The 15,687-nt window shown below is 35.7% G+C and overlaps 1 protein-coding gene and 1 pseudogene across 1 annotated transcript; both read right to left on the reverse strand.

Annotated features, from left to right (window-relative positions):
- Positions 1-3,008: 3,008 nt before the first annotated feature.
- LOC120211261 (probable flavin-containing monooxygenase 1) lies at positions 3,009-5,107 on the reverse strand. Its single transcript, XM_039209846.1, has 4 exons — positions 4,601-5,107; positions 4,121-4,534; positions 3,691-4,049; positions 3,009-3,543 (listed from the first exon to the last, which is right to left on the reverse strand). The coding sequence occupies exons 1-4, from the start codon at positions 5,036-5,038 to the stop codon at positions 3,204-3,206; spliced, it is 1,551 nt and encodes a 516-aa protein (XP_039065777.1). The 5' UTR covers positions 5,039-5,107; the 3' UTR covers positions 3,009-3,203.
- Positions 5,108-11,109: 6,002 nt separating this feature from the next.
- On the reverse strand, positions 11,110-13,430 carry LOC120211300 (annotated as a pseudogene).
- Between the last annotated feature and the right edge of the window lie 2,257 nt (positions 13,431-15,687).

Genomic DNA, 15,687 nt, shown 5'->3' on the forward strand with positions numbered 1-15,687 from the left:
AAATACCGTAAACAAAGAGTATGTTTGAAATAATCTTATTCCAATTTGTCGAAATTCGAAGAAGCTATAGAAGAATAAAAAAGAAAGACAAAAATTATTTTAATTATGTATGATATTTGTATGATTTATTGAATACTCGATGGTAAAAATCTAAAAATTATGTACCCATTAAAGGTCGATTATCATTAGAATGAGATTTTTTTTCTTTTGCGGTTAATAAATCTATTTCTATTGAATATTGAGATTGGTAACAAATTTTTATAAATATTAAATAAAATTTAATGCTAATCTCATCACTTAGATTTTAATTTTAATAAAAAATTATCACTTAAATTTTAATCAAAAAAGTCTAATGATTTTTGGTTTGAAATCATGTTTTCCAATGCGTACTCCATTGAAAGATATCAACAAATCATAAGCTGACACGTATCTTGACTTAAGCACCATGATCATAAATTCATAATTGAGATATTTTTTTCCAATGTGAAGAGAGGATGGAACTTGAAAGCACCCGTAAATAATTGCTTCAAATTACTATTTTTTATTATTAAATTGTTTAATTTAATTATTGTACGGTTTGAAAATTAAATAAAATTAAAATAGCAATGGAACTAATGTTTATTATTTTAAAACATATAAAATTATTATTATTTATTTATGTATCTATTTCAAATAAAAACATTATTTGAAGAACCTTAAAGATTTCAAATAAATTAAATTAATAAATTCAACCTATATAATGATGATTATTTTAATTGTGTTTAATGGTTTTAATTCAATAGGATGAATTTTCTTTTTGAAATTAAAGTTTGAATTGGGTTAAGATACAAATCTTTGACCTTATTATATTAATTATATTTTAGGAATAATATTATAATATTCTTCTATTCTCCACTTTTTCATTTATCTTTTTATTTTATTAAAACAAAAATAATTTTATATTTATATTAAATCGGATGAGATCAAATATAAACTTTAAATTCAATTAAATTTTTCTAAATTTAGACTAAATCAATCATTAAATACCTTTTAAAAGATATAATACTCAAATTTAGATAAACCGAAACACCTAAACAAATCCATATAGTAAAGAGATCCGCCAGATACTCTCACCCATAAGAGATATAATTGTAGGGGATACAAACAGGTAGGCCGGATACGGATATTTCTTCCTTCATCCTCATATCTTTTAATATTTTTGTATCCACCATATAATCACCATTTACTACGAATAAAATTTTTAAATTCACACTCGTTCATGCTAGTGGTGGATATAGAAATTAAAAAATGAGGTCTAAAATTTTAATATCTTATTATAAAAAAATTTGGGTATGCAAATTTTCTTTTTTTTCCTATTCCTATTAACAAATTAAACTAAATTTAACATTTTTCTTAAAATAATGGGTGTGCAATGGCTCCCTATCCCCTAGGGAGCCATGTACATCCGCCCCTGGTTCATGCACGTGCATTCTCAAATTCATTCCTACATTCACTACCTAACTGAATACCCACCAACCATCTTGTATCTGTCTATACCCATCCATACCCACCAATTTGATATAGGAGAAGTGACGATCTTTCATTCTATAAATGTTTATACCATAATGTTTGGTTAAATTACAAGTCATGTTCTGTAAAATCTTAAGATTTACAGAATAATCTCTGAAATTATACTTAAATTCATAATGATTTAAAATTTATATGTAGGGTAGTTAATGGATGGGCGGATGCGGGGCTTGTAAGATCTCAAATCTGTTATCTACTCACTATCCACAACGAATATGATTTTTTTACATTCACATCCGTCCACCACCCACTAAACTTATATCCATTCCGCCCAATTGGAGCAGGTACAATGCGAAATCAACAAAATTATATCCATCTGTCATCCATATATAATTGTTTGGCTTATCATAAAAATAAGTGCCTAAACTATACTTAAAATTGACTTTTGGTGCTTAAAGATTTTTTCATTAAAAATAGGTGCATAATATTTTTTCCGTTACACCTTTAGGCTTCTACCGTTAAAAAAAATCGTTAAGTGAAACATGTCACGTTTAGATTTTTTGGTGTAATTTTTTTTTTGTTTAAAATAGATATCTAATATTTTTCTGTTACAATTTTAGGTGCTTACCGTTAAATTAAGTAACACATGTCACATTTAGATTTTTTCTTTCAAAAATATATTTTTAAATAATTTTTATTTAAAAAAAACATAAACGTGACACATGTTATTTAACAGAGTTTTTTAACGGTATGCATCTAAAAGTGTAAGAAAGAAAACATTAAATACCTATTTTTAATTAAAAAAGTTTATATTAAAAATCAATTTTAAGTATTATTTAGACACTTATTTTTATATTAATCTTCATTATTTTTTCTTTTGGTACAAAATAAGAGATATAATTGTTAGAAAAGTTGATCAAGTGACGTTACTACAGACCCTGTATCCCATACCCATGTTGGAAGAGATATAATTGTTAGAAAAGTTGATCAAGTGACGTTACTACAGACCCTGTATCCCATACCCATGTTGGATTTATTCTACAAAAACGGAAAGTTAGTGTTCTATTTGGCTTCTTTTCTGTGTGTATTCTCAAATGGCACCAAGAAGAACCAGCCAAATTCACAATTCCTTTTTGACTTATCCACCTATTCACGGGTCAATAATATAAACTACTCTAATTATGATTTTTGTCTCTCTATGTTATGATTTTATATTTAATTTATATATTTTATTTAGAATAAAGTGCGATGTGTTATGTTGAATTCTTTAACTATTAAAAATTATAAAATGACCAGCAGACTATTTATATGTCTAAGTTTATTCTCTTTTGTTAAAAATTGATGGCCATCTGAGTTATATGTTAATATATTAACTATGATATGATAAAATTATATTTTAATGATGTCTACTGGAACAGTCTTTGCTTTCCAGAACTGACTCGATATCATAATGTTTTAAGCACTGGTTCAACGACATAATGTAAACATAGTAGATCCAAAAATACAACTCAAACATTTTCATGATCAGATTTCATCGTATCTTAGTCAATAGGAAAATGTCCAACTCAAATTGTCACAAAATTTTGTAATAAAAAAAGGACGAGCTTGAAACATATTTTAGTTAGGAGGTAAATATATGATATTTAAGGAGAGTGAGGACAAGATATTTTACGCTCCCGATCTTTCGTCTCGATCCATCACTGGGCATAATCCAAGGGACCATAAGGTTCAAACAGTTCAGCAAACAATGTCTTCTTCCTCCTGGGGTTCCATCCCATGTCTTTGCATAGTTGATCGTTATACCATACATGAAGAGCACCGATGCACTTTCTTTTGTAGTTTACGCCCGAGTATTGTTTCAGGTAATCTTCCCATTCTTTCACATCCTTCTCCATCTCTTCGATGCTCGGTAACTTGAACGTGCCGTCGAGGAGTTCGACCAGCCACTGGCATCTTATCTCCGATGTGTACAAATTTGCCACGCTTTCAGAGTATCCTATCACTGCTAGTTGAGGTATCCTAGGCGGAATGCATTCCCTGTTCGAAACAACAAACTTTGATTGATATTTTGGAGACTAGGCTGTTATACTTTGAAGTGTGAAGACGAATTTACAATTTAAGCTAGAGTTTGGGGATATCTTGTGTAATTAGCTATATTGTAAAACAAAGAAGAAGAAAGATAACCTGTACAGTGGGATTGCTGCATCATGGGATCCAGCTATGAAGTTCTGAAAGGTTTTGGACACAAATATGTCTTTGAGCTTCTTTTCCCCCTTGAACCCCGTTGCCAAAACGACGACGTCAGCCTCTATAGGTGCAGTCTCGCCGTCGACCAAAACGCCGTCGTGACCGAAACTAAAACCCGGGGCCTTCTTCAATTTGATTTCTCCATCTTCAACTTTGTCGTAGAATTTTTCCGGGACAGTCGAGATCAAGCAAGAACTGATTTCATGGAGGAAACTGTGCGTTGGTACGGTGCCATTCTTCACCAAACGAAGCTTCCTTTTTATATCACTCTCCACAAATTTCGAACGCGCCCATCTCTGTCAAAAACAAAAACTATAAGAATCAAATGATATAAACGCCATGGCCATGCCATTTGATTTGAGTTTACCAGTGGTGCAAGAACTGTGGCTAAGAGACCAAGGAGAAGCCCTTCACCGGGCTTATGAACCATGAGCTCTGAGAAACGAGTAAGATACATATGCGCCAATGAAAATCCCCAGGGAAGATAATCAGGGAGGTTCCAGTGTGCTGTCCTGTATAAAACTGTGCATGGCTTTTCCATCCCATTTGCTGTACAACATTCCATGGCGATGTCCAGTGCAGATTTCTGGAACCCAACGACGATGACTCTTTTGCCTTTGATGAACTCGACCGCCTTTACATCTTCCATGGCTGCGTAGTCCATGGAGTGTATCACCTTGCCGTGAAATGCTTCGGGACCCTTGTTCGGAGGGAATTCTGGGATATTTGGCACGCCGCTGAACCGCCCTACACAGATGATTACAAAGTCCACTAGGTACATCTGCAGAAATGAAGTTAATCAGTTCATGATATGCATGTATCACTACATATACATATATTGCTATACCTGAGTTGACTGTGTATTCAAGTCTTCAACAACGAGTTTCCACTTCCCCATGGGGCTGAAGGGCTCACCAGTGCCACCCCACGAGCTCCAAGACTGGATCTCTTCGTCACGGGCACCTTCATACTCAATCCCAGCAACTCTGGTGTTGAATTTGATGTGCTTAAGCAAGTCGAAGTGCTTTGCATAAGCCTTAACATAATCGAAGACCTTGTGTTTGTCGGGGAAATCTTCTGTCACCAACGGTGGCCATGGGAAATCGGAGAACTGATAAAGTGGCTTTGGGGTTTGGAGCTTCGTGGTCTGTAGAGCTTTGGTCCAGACACCGCCGATGGAGGCTTGGGATTCGAAAACAATGGGGTTGAAACCTTTGGACAAGGTGTATTTGCAGGCAAGGAGGCCACTTACACCAGCTCCGATGATGGCCACTTTCCTCTCCATTGCTGTTTTGTCTGATGATATTCTCTATCTTACCTATACCTTTCTAGTGTTGATAAATTATTAAATGGTCATGGCTCATCAACTCATCTATGATTTTAGTAAATTATATTTATTTATTTTAAAATAATTTTAGAATAATTATTGTTTATTTTTATTTTTAATTAGAAAATAGATGAAGATATTTCTTAAAAAAATAAAATGAAAAAATAATAATAGTTGAGATTACAAATAACATGTTGAGTTCTATCTAATAATTTTTTATATTTATAAATGTATAAAAACAACATTCACAAAATGATCAACAATGATTAAAAATATATAATTAATATATTAATTTTGTTAAATTAAAATATAAAATATTTAAATAATCTTTTTAAGTTAAATTCAAAAAGTAACAATTTAGTACTTTTAAAAATTTAATGACTATGAAATAAAATTGGCATAATAAGAATTTAAGCTTTGACTTGCATATATTGTTATAATTTAGTTTTAATTTAAAAATTAACCTTTAATACTTTTATTATTATCTCCTTTACCATCATCCTTCACTGTTATGTTGGTCTACATTCGTTCATTGGCATCGTTATTCATCTTCGTTTTGCAATTGATAATGGCACCAAATGAAAAAAAAGACAAAAATGTATTAGAGATCTCTATATTTTTGAAAAGAATCAATGTGGCCAACGTATTATATTTTTTTCTCAATGTGACCCTTCAACTTAGAAAATAAACTCCATGTGACCCTTTGACCAATGTTTTTCGGTCGTTGACCATTATAGTATTGACATGACATGTCATAGTACTGATATGTCAATTCAGGTGGACGATTAACGTAGTGGATGGTATGGCAATTGGGTTAAATTGTTAACTCTAACATAGCAGATGAACCGCTACGTCAGCACCGTGAACTAGTGTACTAATATTGTAACAGTCAACAACGAAAAACGTTGGTCAAAGGGCCACATTATGTTTAGTTTCTGAGTTGAAGGGTCAAATTGAGAGAAAAAATAATATGAGGACACATTGATTTTTCTCAAAAAGTACAGGGACCTCTAATACTTTTTTGCCAAAAAAAACTACAATCTTCAATCTCTATTGTCATTTATATCTTGTGCTCTGATTTTCCTCTAGTCCTTCAAGAATCTAATGAAATCTCCATTGACGACACTAAATATATAATTATATTAATTCATATTATCATATGTTAACGTAAATGATTTGAATAATATTATTTAAATAATCAAGTGATTTAATTAATAAAATTAACAATGTTGGTTGCAATCGAGAATTCCGTGGTTTTTTCTATTAGATTACTCGACAAATTGTCAAACCATGTAAAGAACCTCAGTATATTATCAAGAAAGTATATTACACTACTCATCATTCTACACACACTAACCAAGCTTATATAGGTACATTGCCAGCTTACACACTAGGCTAACTGCATACAGCAATAACCGTTCATAACAAACTCAAAAACTACCTATATTACTAACATTCTCCCTGCTTTCTTTCCCTGTCCTTCTGTTAAACGAAAACACTTGAACCTTAGACCGAAATTGTTCAAACAGAGGTCTGGACAACGGTTTAATAAGTCCATTTGCAACCTGATGGCTCGCTGGAACGTAGTTCACAACCACTTGTTTAGCAACAACCTTCTTTCTCACAAAATGCACGTCAAGCTCCACATGTTTAGCCTTGGCATGATACACTGGGTTACTGCTCATAGCCATTGCCCCACTGTTATCACACCAGATGACCGGCACACCTTGCTTCACCACTCCCATGTCTGAAAGAAGTGCATCAATCCAGACCACCTCTGCTGCTACATCCGCCACACTGCGATACTCAGCTTCCATCGTGGACCTCGAGACTGTCTTTTGCTTCTTGGATGTCCAGGACACAAGGTTGTCTCCCAAAAATACACAATGTCCCGAAATCGACTTCCTGTCATCACGATTACCTCCCCAATCTGCATCGGCGAATGCCACTATCTTCATATTGGCTCCATACGGAGCAATCACAAGACCATATTCAAGCGTACCTGCAAGATACCAAAGTATCCTCTTGACAGCAATCAAGTGACCCTGTCGTGGTGCATGCATGTACTGGGCAACTTGATTCACACTATATGTGATATCAGGTCGAGTATGGCATGCGTATAACAACGCTCCAACAACACTACGATATTCCCTTGCATCTTCCAGCAGATCACCAACATCATATTGAAGTTTACTTAACACCATAGGTGTAACTACTGACCCAGCTTTATCCATGCCTGTCTTTGTTAGCAACTCAAGAATGTATTTACGCTGGCTAAGCACTACTGAGCCTTCGCACCTCTCAATCTCAATGCCAAGGAAATAACCAAGTTCGCCCAAGTCTTTTAAGGCAAAGGCAAGATTCAATTACCGAACCACATCATCGATTTCTGCATTCGAGCTGCCAGTGACTACAATATCGTCAACATACACGAGCATATATGTGCACACACCACTGTTGTTGCGAATAAACAACGACGTATCTGCCCTGGACTCAGTGAACCCAAGCTGAAGCAAACACTGCTTCAAACGTGCTTGCCAGTTCCTAGGCGCTTGGCGAAGTCCATACAACGCCTTATTCAATTTGCAAACAAGCTGACTATCATCTTCAATATATTGCTCAACCCCGGTGGCTGCTGCATGTAAACGTCCTCATGCAATTCACCGTTCAAAAACACGTTGTTTATATCAACTTGACGCAGCTGCCACCACCTTGCTACAGCTAACGACAAGACTACATAAATTGTAGGGAACTTGATTACGGGGCTAAAGGTTTCAGTGAAATCCTGCCCTGGCACTTAAGAATAGCCCTTCGCAACCAACCGAGCTTTGTATCTCTGAACTGATCCATCTGGATTAGTTTTTAGCTTGAACAACCATTTGCATCCCACAACTGACCTACCAGGTGGCAGCTTCATCACTATCCATGTGCCATTGTTCTGCAGTGCATCAAATTCAGTATGTACTGCCGCTTTCCAGTTGGGAGATTTTAGTGCATCATATACATTGGTTGGTTCAACTGCCTCTGAAGACATCATATAGACTCTAGGCCTAAACACGCCGCACTTGCTCATCATGAGCATAGAATGAGTATTTCCAGCTGACACAACAGGCACCAAAGGCTCTTGCACAACACCACCATTAGCACTGGAAATCACGGTGTCTTGCACCGTACCACTATTTTGCACATCATCACTATGCACCTCAGATTGGCTTCCAGAAGTCGATTCTTCATCAAAATTTCCTGATGAAGTAGATGCACCAGTTTCTCCAAGTGACTCCCCTCCTGAAACCTGCTGCATATCATCATACAGTCCATCATCAGTGTTCACAACATCTGTCATTGTTCTTAGCTGCTGTACATCAGTCACAATTTCCAGATCAGGTGAGTCTAGTCTAGATACCTCCCCGTACGTGCAAAGGATTTATCAAACAGTCCCGCAAATGGAAACACATTCTCATCAAAGTCAACATGTCGAGAGACATAAATTTTCCCACTAGACGCGAGGCACAAATAACCTTTGTGTTGTGAGCTGTACCCTAAGAATGTACACGCTTGTGACCGAAAATCAAGTTTGTGAGTTTGAAATGGCCTCAAATGAGGAAAAAACTTGCAACCGAACACTTTCATCAATGTATAATCTGGCTTCTTACCAAGTAGCTTTTCATAAGGAGACACCTCATTTAATACCTCTGTTGGCAAGCGGTTAATGGAGTACACAACAGTCATGGCAGCATAAAACCAGTATTGTACAGGAATAGAGGCTTGTGCTAGCAATACCAAGGCTAATTCCACAATGTGTCTATGTTTCCTCTCCACAACTCCATTCTGCTCGGAAGTGTGCGGGAATGAAAGCCTATGATCAATCCCTTCTTGTAGCAAGATTTGAGACAGACTCATGTACTCTCCTCCCCAATCACTTTGGATAGCTTTAATTGTAGCTCCAAATTGATTCAGCACAAGCTTCTGAAACAACCGAAACACCAGAACAGCTTGAGCTTTGTTTTGCAGAAAATATATCCACATATGCCTCGAGTAAGCATCAACAAACATTAAATAATATTTGAAACCTTTGGACGCAACATGTGCTGGTCCCCAAAGATCAGTGAATACCAACTCAAACGGCTGATGATAAACAGATGTAGAATGAGGAAACATTAACTTGTGACTCTTTCCAACACAACACGCATCACATTTTTCATTCATATTGGAAGGAAATGATACATCAATTGCTTTACACGCTTTTACTATAGTATTATAACTGGCATGAGCTAATCTTTTATGCCAGAGGTGATACAAGCTATTATTACTAAGACCAGCAAAGTTTACTTGAGCTTTATCACAAACACCTGATGAGCCAGACTCTGAGAAGACATACAAGCCATCTTTAACCTTCCCTGTCAACAACACTTCACCCGTAGTGCTGTCACGAACTCGACATCCATACGCATGAAATTCGAAGTAGACTCCATTATCCCTAGCACACTTTAAGACCGAAAGCAAATTGTTTGTCACACCAGGTACATACAAAAGCTCATTCAAAAACAGTGGACGAAATGATGATGAGGATATAACAGCACTACCAACCATATCAACTCCTAACGACATTCCATTACCCACAATTAGCTTACCTGGACCATAATGCTCAGCCCGTTGAGTAACATTCTGAGATTCAGGTGTAACATGGTGTATAGCACCCGAATCAACCACCCATTGATTCAAACCAGTTGCTAACTCAGCACGAGCAGAAGACGACTCATCTGCCTGAGTACCTCCACGCTCCTTGCTATGACAACAATTACAATCCGAGTTTTCCACAGCAGTGAAGTTTGCACTTGCTGCTTCCTGCTTAGAACGAAACTGACTAGCATCCACATCTATGCCAGTGAAGGTCTCATCGAACCTATGCCAGCATCGATTGACAAGGTTTCCGATCTTGCCACAAAGTTGGCATTGTATACGCGGTCTACCTCGACCTCATCCTGCCGAACGGTCCCCAGGCTGAAAGCGATACACTGAGCTGCGATTATCACCACCAGCACCATTCATTGTGCCACGAGCAACATGAGCACTTACAATGACATTTTCTTCTTGGGCAGCAAATCCAGCCAACTGTGTTTCGGCATCAACCAACATAGTGTACACTCTATCTAGAGGAAGAGACTCACCACTGGTCGTTATAACAGCCATGAACGCTTGATAATCTCTTGGAAGTCCTTTTAGAATGCTAGCAATGTGCTCCACAACAGGAACTGGACTGCCACAGGATGCCAAGGCATCACAAACCTCCTTAACTCAGGTAAGAAACACCCTCATGCTATCATCCCCCTTTCGAAGTGACTGTAATTTGTAGTGCAAGTTCATAATCGACGTTGTGGATCGATTAACAAAAAATTGTAAGACAGTGCTCCACACTGCAGTAGCTGTCTCTACACTAACAAATTGAGGGAGCAAGTGGCTGCTAATGGTGGACAAAAGCCAGGAAGCTACAACACTGTCTTGAGCGATAAAGTCACCATAAGCCTCATTAGCAACTGATACACCATGTTCATCAGTTACCATAATCGGTGGAGCTCGCATCGTGCCTGTCAGCAGCTCTTCGAGACGATGACTCCTGACGGTAAGAAGGACTTGTTGCTTCCACAACAGGAAATTCGTCTCATCAAGAACCATATTAACTTTTTTATTTGTGAACATTTTACAGCTTCTTGATTCAATCCCCAGCAGAAGAACGAGACCCTTCAAGTAAGACTAATTCGAGCTACGCAGCAGCAACTTCTCCAGGATAAATGGCGAATGATACCATGTAAAGAACCTCAGTATATTATCAAGAAAGTATATTACAGTACTCATCATTCTACACACACTAACCAAGCTTATATAGGTACATTGCCAGCTTACACACTAGGCTAACTGCACACAGCAATAACCGTTCATAACAAACTCAAAAACAACCTGCTAACTACTCTTCAATATCTTCAACTGCATAACTACCTATATTACTAACAAACCATCATCTAACAGTTGTGTTAGGGATCTAGGAGAAACAGTGTTGGTTCAATTTTTGCTGCATATTCAAACTTGTATGAACTATACTTTCTCTGCACTCCCTTGAGTTTCTTGTGGACAAGCATCATAACTAGCATGAGCATCCTACATAATAAGAACTAAGGCTTTCCTAGCGATCCGAATATCATAAGAATTTACAGCAGCTGATCTTCTGTGTAGTTAGCATGCCACTCACTGGTCTTAGTCTAGGTCTTGAGCCGCCAAAGACTGCACTGGGCTGTGTAAATTGTTGCAGCAGCTAGCAGAGACGGCTGAAACTTGAGCGTTTCATATTTAACCATGCACAGCTCGATGAGGAAGAACGAGAGAATTTCGAGCTGGTACGACACAGTGATTCATTAAAGAAAGCTTTTTTTATTAACTTTTTTATCAGATTGTGCTGCCTTGAGAACATCTCTTCATGGAAACATACGGAGTCGGCACAGACATGTTGAATTGTAAAGCGTTCACCATTAATTTCTCCTAGACACAGAAAGTATGCACTGAGAAACTGTTGTAGGAAATTACCATATCTAGAACATCCTTCCTCGTATAAGCTTTGTCCGAAATCAGAACAAAATCCTCCACTATTGGGACAGAAACCTACTCATATTTGCAGTCATGCCTACCAATTGAAGCTTCTTTAGGATCACGGTGCGACGCTCTAAGAATCTGTCTATGAGATTGATTGTAAGGAATAATGTTTCTTCCATAATTTTGAATTTATAGTGAACCTGTTGAAAATGATATTGTTAGTAATCTCTAGGCTTCAACCTTTAAAGCGACTAAGGTCAGGCCATACCTCAATAAGCCAATCAAAGAGAATGGCCTTCATCTTCTCATTGATGTCAAATTGCCTGTCCATGTAATTTGGAGAGACACGGGAAGAAGCCTGCATAAAGTAACTCAAAAACCAATCAGCTGCCATAAATTGAGTCCTAGCCAAAATTTATAGCTTATAATAATGCATTCAAAAGCTTACCTCCATCTTCTTGTAGTAAGCATAGATGTTTGTCATCTACATACTAAACAACTGCGAGTGGATTGTTCGAATCGCTGCAGTCAATATCAACGATGGACTCCTCCATATCTTCCATTTCAATGTCCTATGTAAGTTCGATAAAAAGGCAACGTTAAACCAGTTCAACAGCTAATAAAATGCAGATATTGAAATAAATACACACACCATTCTATCAGTTTCATCTAATACTGCCTCTGTGTTCTTCACGAAACTAGGGACCGCATCATCATTATCGTCCTTCCACTCTTCCGAATTATCAATTTCAATATCGTCTAGGCCGCCAGGCTTCACTGTAAACCGAGTTTGGTTCTTTGTGTCCTGCAAGAATTCGGTCCAACGATTTCTGTTTAGCTTTCTACAGTTCAATGGAAAATCATAAAGCTTCCACAATCTGTGGTCAGTATAGATAATACTTCTAGGAAGTGATCCTGGTTGCTGGCCCTTTCAACAGCCAGACTCCTAAACATATAAAAAGAAACAGAATGAATTCAGTTTTTGAAGCAAAATTCAACCAAAGGAATGAAAAAGGACAGAGAAGTGGAAATAAAGATCAAACTAGACAGAACCTTGTATTGTCTTGTCTTTCTTCCAGAGCTGACTTCTTATTGCAAACTTCATCTTTCCTGTCTAGGACACTACTAATGAATATGAAACCTTAAATTAACATAAAAAATGTATAACAATGGGAGTTTGAGATTACGGAAGTATCGAAAAACCCTCGAAATTCTCTTCTATTAACCAAACCATAGTGGTGAAGATAAGATCCTAATAGTGTTCTGATTGATGCTACTCAGAGCCCTTCTTTGATTTTGCTCCATGCCCTTTATCATCTTGATTCCACCCATCATTTGCCCATCTTTCAGTTTCAAAAAGATCCCGAAAAAAGGTTCATGAAAATCAAATAAATGAAGCATACAGCTGATTTCCAGAACTAATCATATAATAAAAGAATCACCTTGACCATTTGGTGCTGCAATGGAACCTGGATTGTTCTCCTTCGATCTTCTCATTCTTTCGTTTTCTTCAAGACTAAAACCCCACTTCCAAGAACCTTCAAGAGAACCAAGAACATCAAACGAACCGTAAACCGATTCGAAAACAACCATTTTATGCAAGAACTAATGGAAGAAAAAGAAATCTAAGCTTCACTTGTTCATAACATAGACCCAAGAGAGAAGTCAAGGAATCCAAAAACATCCAGTAAACCGGAATGTGAATGGTGATATTCAAATTGCAAAAGAAAAGAGAGAGACGAGACAAACCCTAGTGATTAAGCCTTGTATCTCTCTACCTCTGTTGGTGAAAAGGAAAGGAAAAAGAAATAAGAGGCGAGTGATGTTTTTGCACGTGATCCTTTCTTTTTATTTGAAAACTCAACGGCTAGTAATTGGAGACCGTTGGATGTAGAGTGACGGTGATTCGTTGGACAATCAGAATTATGCCACGTAGTCGAGCCTTTTCGGTTGGGTCCGGACCGAACCCAGAGCTTTTAAGATCGAGCCGTGGTTACGCTCTTCTCCACTTTAAGGAGCCCGTGAGGGTTCCTTTTAAAACACGTGGTACTCAACACTCTTTTTCTTTTTAAATAATTTGCTGATTAGCAGCACCTTAATATACGCTAGTAAAAAATATCAAAAATATTATTATTTTTATCGGTTATAGTTATCGATATAGGTAAATTCGGTAAAAAAATATGGTAAAAAAATAAGGTTTTAGGTAGCGTTTTACCGAAAACATTATTTTTTTACCGAATTTTTCTACTGTGATTACATATATCGATAATTGATAATAATAACAAAACCGATAGAAATAATATTGTTTTTGGTCATTTTTTTTACCGATTTTATTATTTAAAATAATAACAAAATCGATAACTTTTTTTTAACCGTATATTAAATTACCGCACCGTAGAACTTCCCTAGTATTTATTATCCGGTCCAATCAGGCCATATTGGTTTTGAAATTCATGCTAATATTCAGGTTTTATATTTATAAAAAACTCTAATTTCTATTAAATTACAAAAAATCCTAAATCCTTACGGACTCTAAATCCCTAATCCTAACCCTCAGACGTTATCCTTACCGACCACGATCACCGTCGTTGATGTAGTTTTTGTCATCTTCCTAATCATACGTTGTCATAATTGTCGCCGATTGGCCGTCAGGATCGTATGGGATCGAGATTTGCTGAATAGGGTTCATCGGGGTACAAACATTGATTGATCATCGATTGGCCGCAAATTCATAGGATATCGATCGTCGGGTGGAGCTTTGTCGATGGCAAAAGACGACAATCGGTGTGAAATAAAGGTTTTAAAAAGTTTTTCGAAAATATGGTGTTTTTAAATATAATTTTAATTTTTTTATTTAAATGAAAATTTTAAATTTACTAGAACGTGACACATGTTCTTCAATGGTATAGTTTAACCGTGGTTACAAATCATGCCCATAAAGTAGTAACGTTTGTAACGTTAGACACTTGGATGATTAAAAAAACTTGGACATCTATTTAGGAAAAATGATATAATTTGAGTACTTATTTTATAATTAAACCTTTAACGTTTAATATAATCTTTTAAAATATAATTCGTAAAAAAATGTTCATCAAAGAATTTTTAATTTGTTTCATTTATAATAAGGTAAAGTATGAAAATATTCTCCGACTATAGAATGTTGCTTCGTTGAGTACTCTAATCATTAAAAGTTATAAAATGGCCGTTCGACTATTCATATGTTTCGAGCTCGTTATTTTTTTATTAAAAAATTGACGGTCGTCTTAGTTGAACGTTAAACTGTTGAATACAATATGATAAAATCTAGTCTAAGAACTGTTTTAGTTATATTTTATGGATCAATTATTTATTTATATTATGTAATTAAGTCATTGCTTGAAAGCAATGATGGTGCCAATAGACATCATTAAAAATATAATTTTATCATATCTCAATTAGCAAGTTAGCGACTAACTCAGATGTCAATTAATTTTTTTAACTAAAATGAACTAGTTTGAAATATATGACTAGATGAGTGATCATTTTGTAACTTTAAATAATCAAGAGACTCAACAAAACAACATCATATAATCAATAGATCATTTTATAACTTTTAATAAAAGAATGATTCAATAAAATAACGATATGGTTACTCATTATACTATTAAGATTAGAGTTTAACATTATTTAAAAGATATGGTTACTCATTTAATTAAATAAATTTGTTGTTAATAATAACAAAATTATGTTTTTGCCTCTCAAAATTTATAAATTTTAATTTAATTCTAATAAAAAAAAAGAGTAAATTATACTCTTACTCACTAAACTTTACTCTACGTACTTTCAATTTTTACAATCTACTTACTAAACTTTAAACATTAAATTTTTTTTAGTCACTCGATCGTTTAATTCTTAACTCCGTCCTAACCTGACATTTTTTATTAATTTCTTATTGAATTAATATTTTATTAATATTTTAATTATCTTCTCTTTCTTCACCCTCACCTTTAAAACTTTCTCCATCTTCTTATTTTCTCCCTTCTAAT

This window comes from Hibiscus syriacus, unplaced genomic scaffold (genome assembly GCF_006381635.1).
Source record: "Hibiscus syriacus cultivar Baekdansim isolate YM2019G1 unplaced genomic scaffold, ASM638163v2 tig00109972_pilon, whole genome shotgun sequence".
NCBI classification, from domain to species: Eukaryota; Viridiplantae; Streptophyta; class Magnoliopsida; order Malvales; family Malvaceae; genus Hibiscus; species Hibiscus syriacus.

Bases quoted from the DNA above. Each gene is read 5' to 3' on its own strand.
- LOC120211261 (XM_039209846.1), bottom strand. From the start codon at position 5,038: ATGGAGAGGAAAGTGGCCATCATCGGAGCTGGTGTAAGTGGCCTCCTT. The intron at 4,535-4,600 runs GTATAGCAATAT...TCATTTCTGCAG, and splicing joins TGAATACACAGTCAACTCAG to ATGTACCTAGTGGACTTTGT. The intron at 4,050-4,120 runs GTAAACTCAAAT...TGTTTTTGACAG, and splicing joins CCACAGTTCTTGCACCACTG to AGATGGGCGCGTTCGAAATT.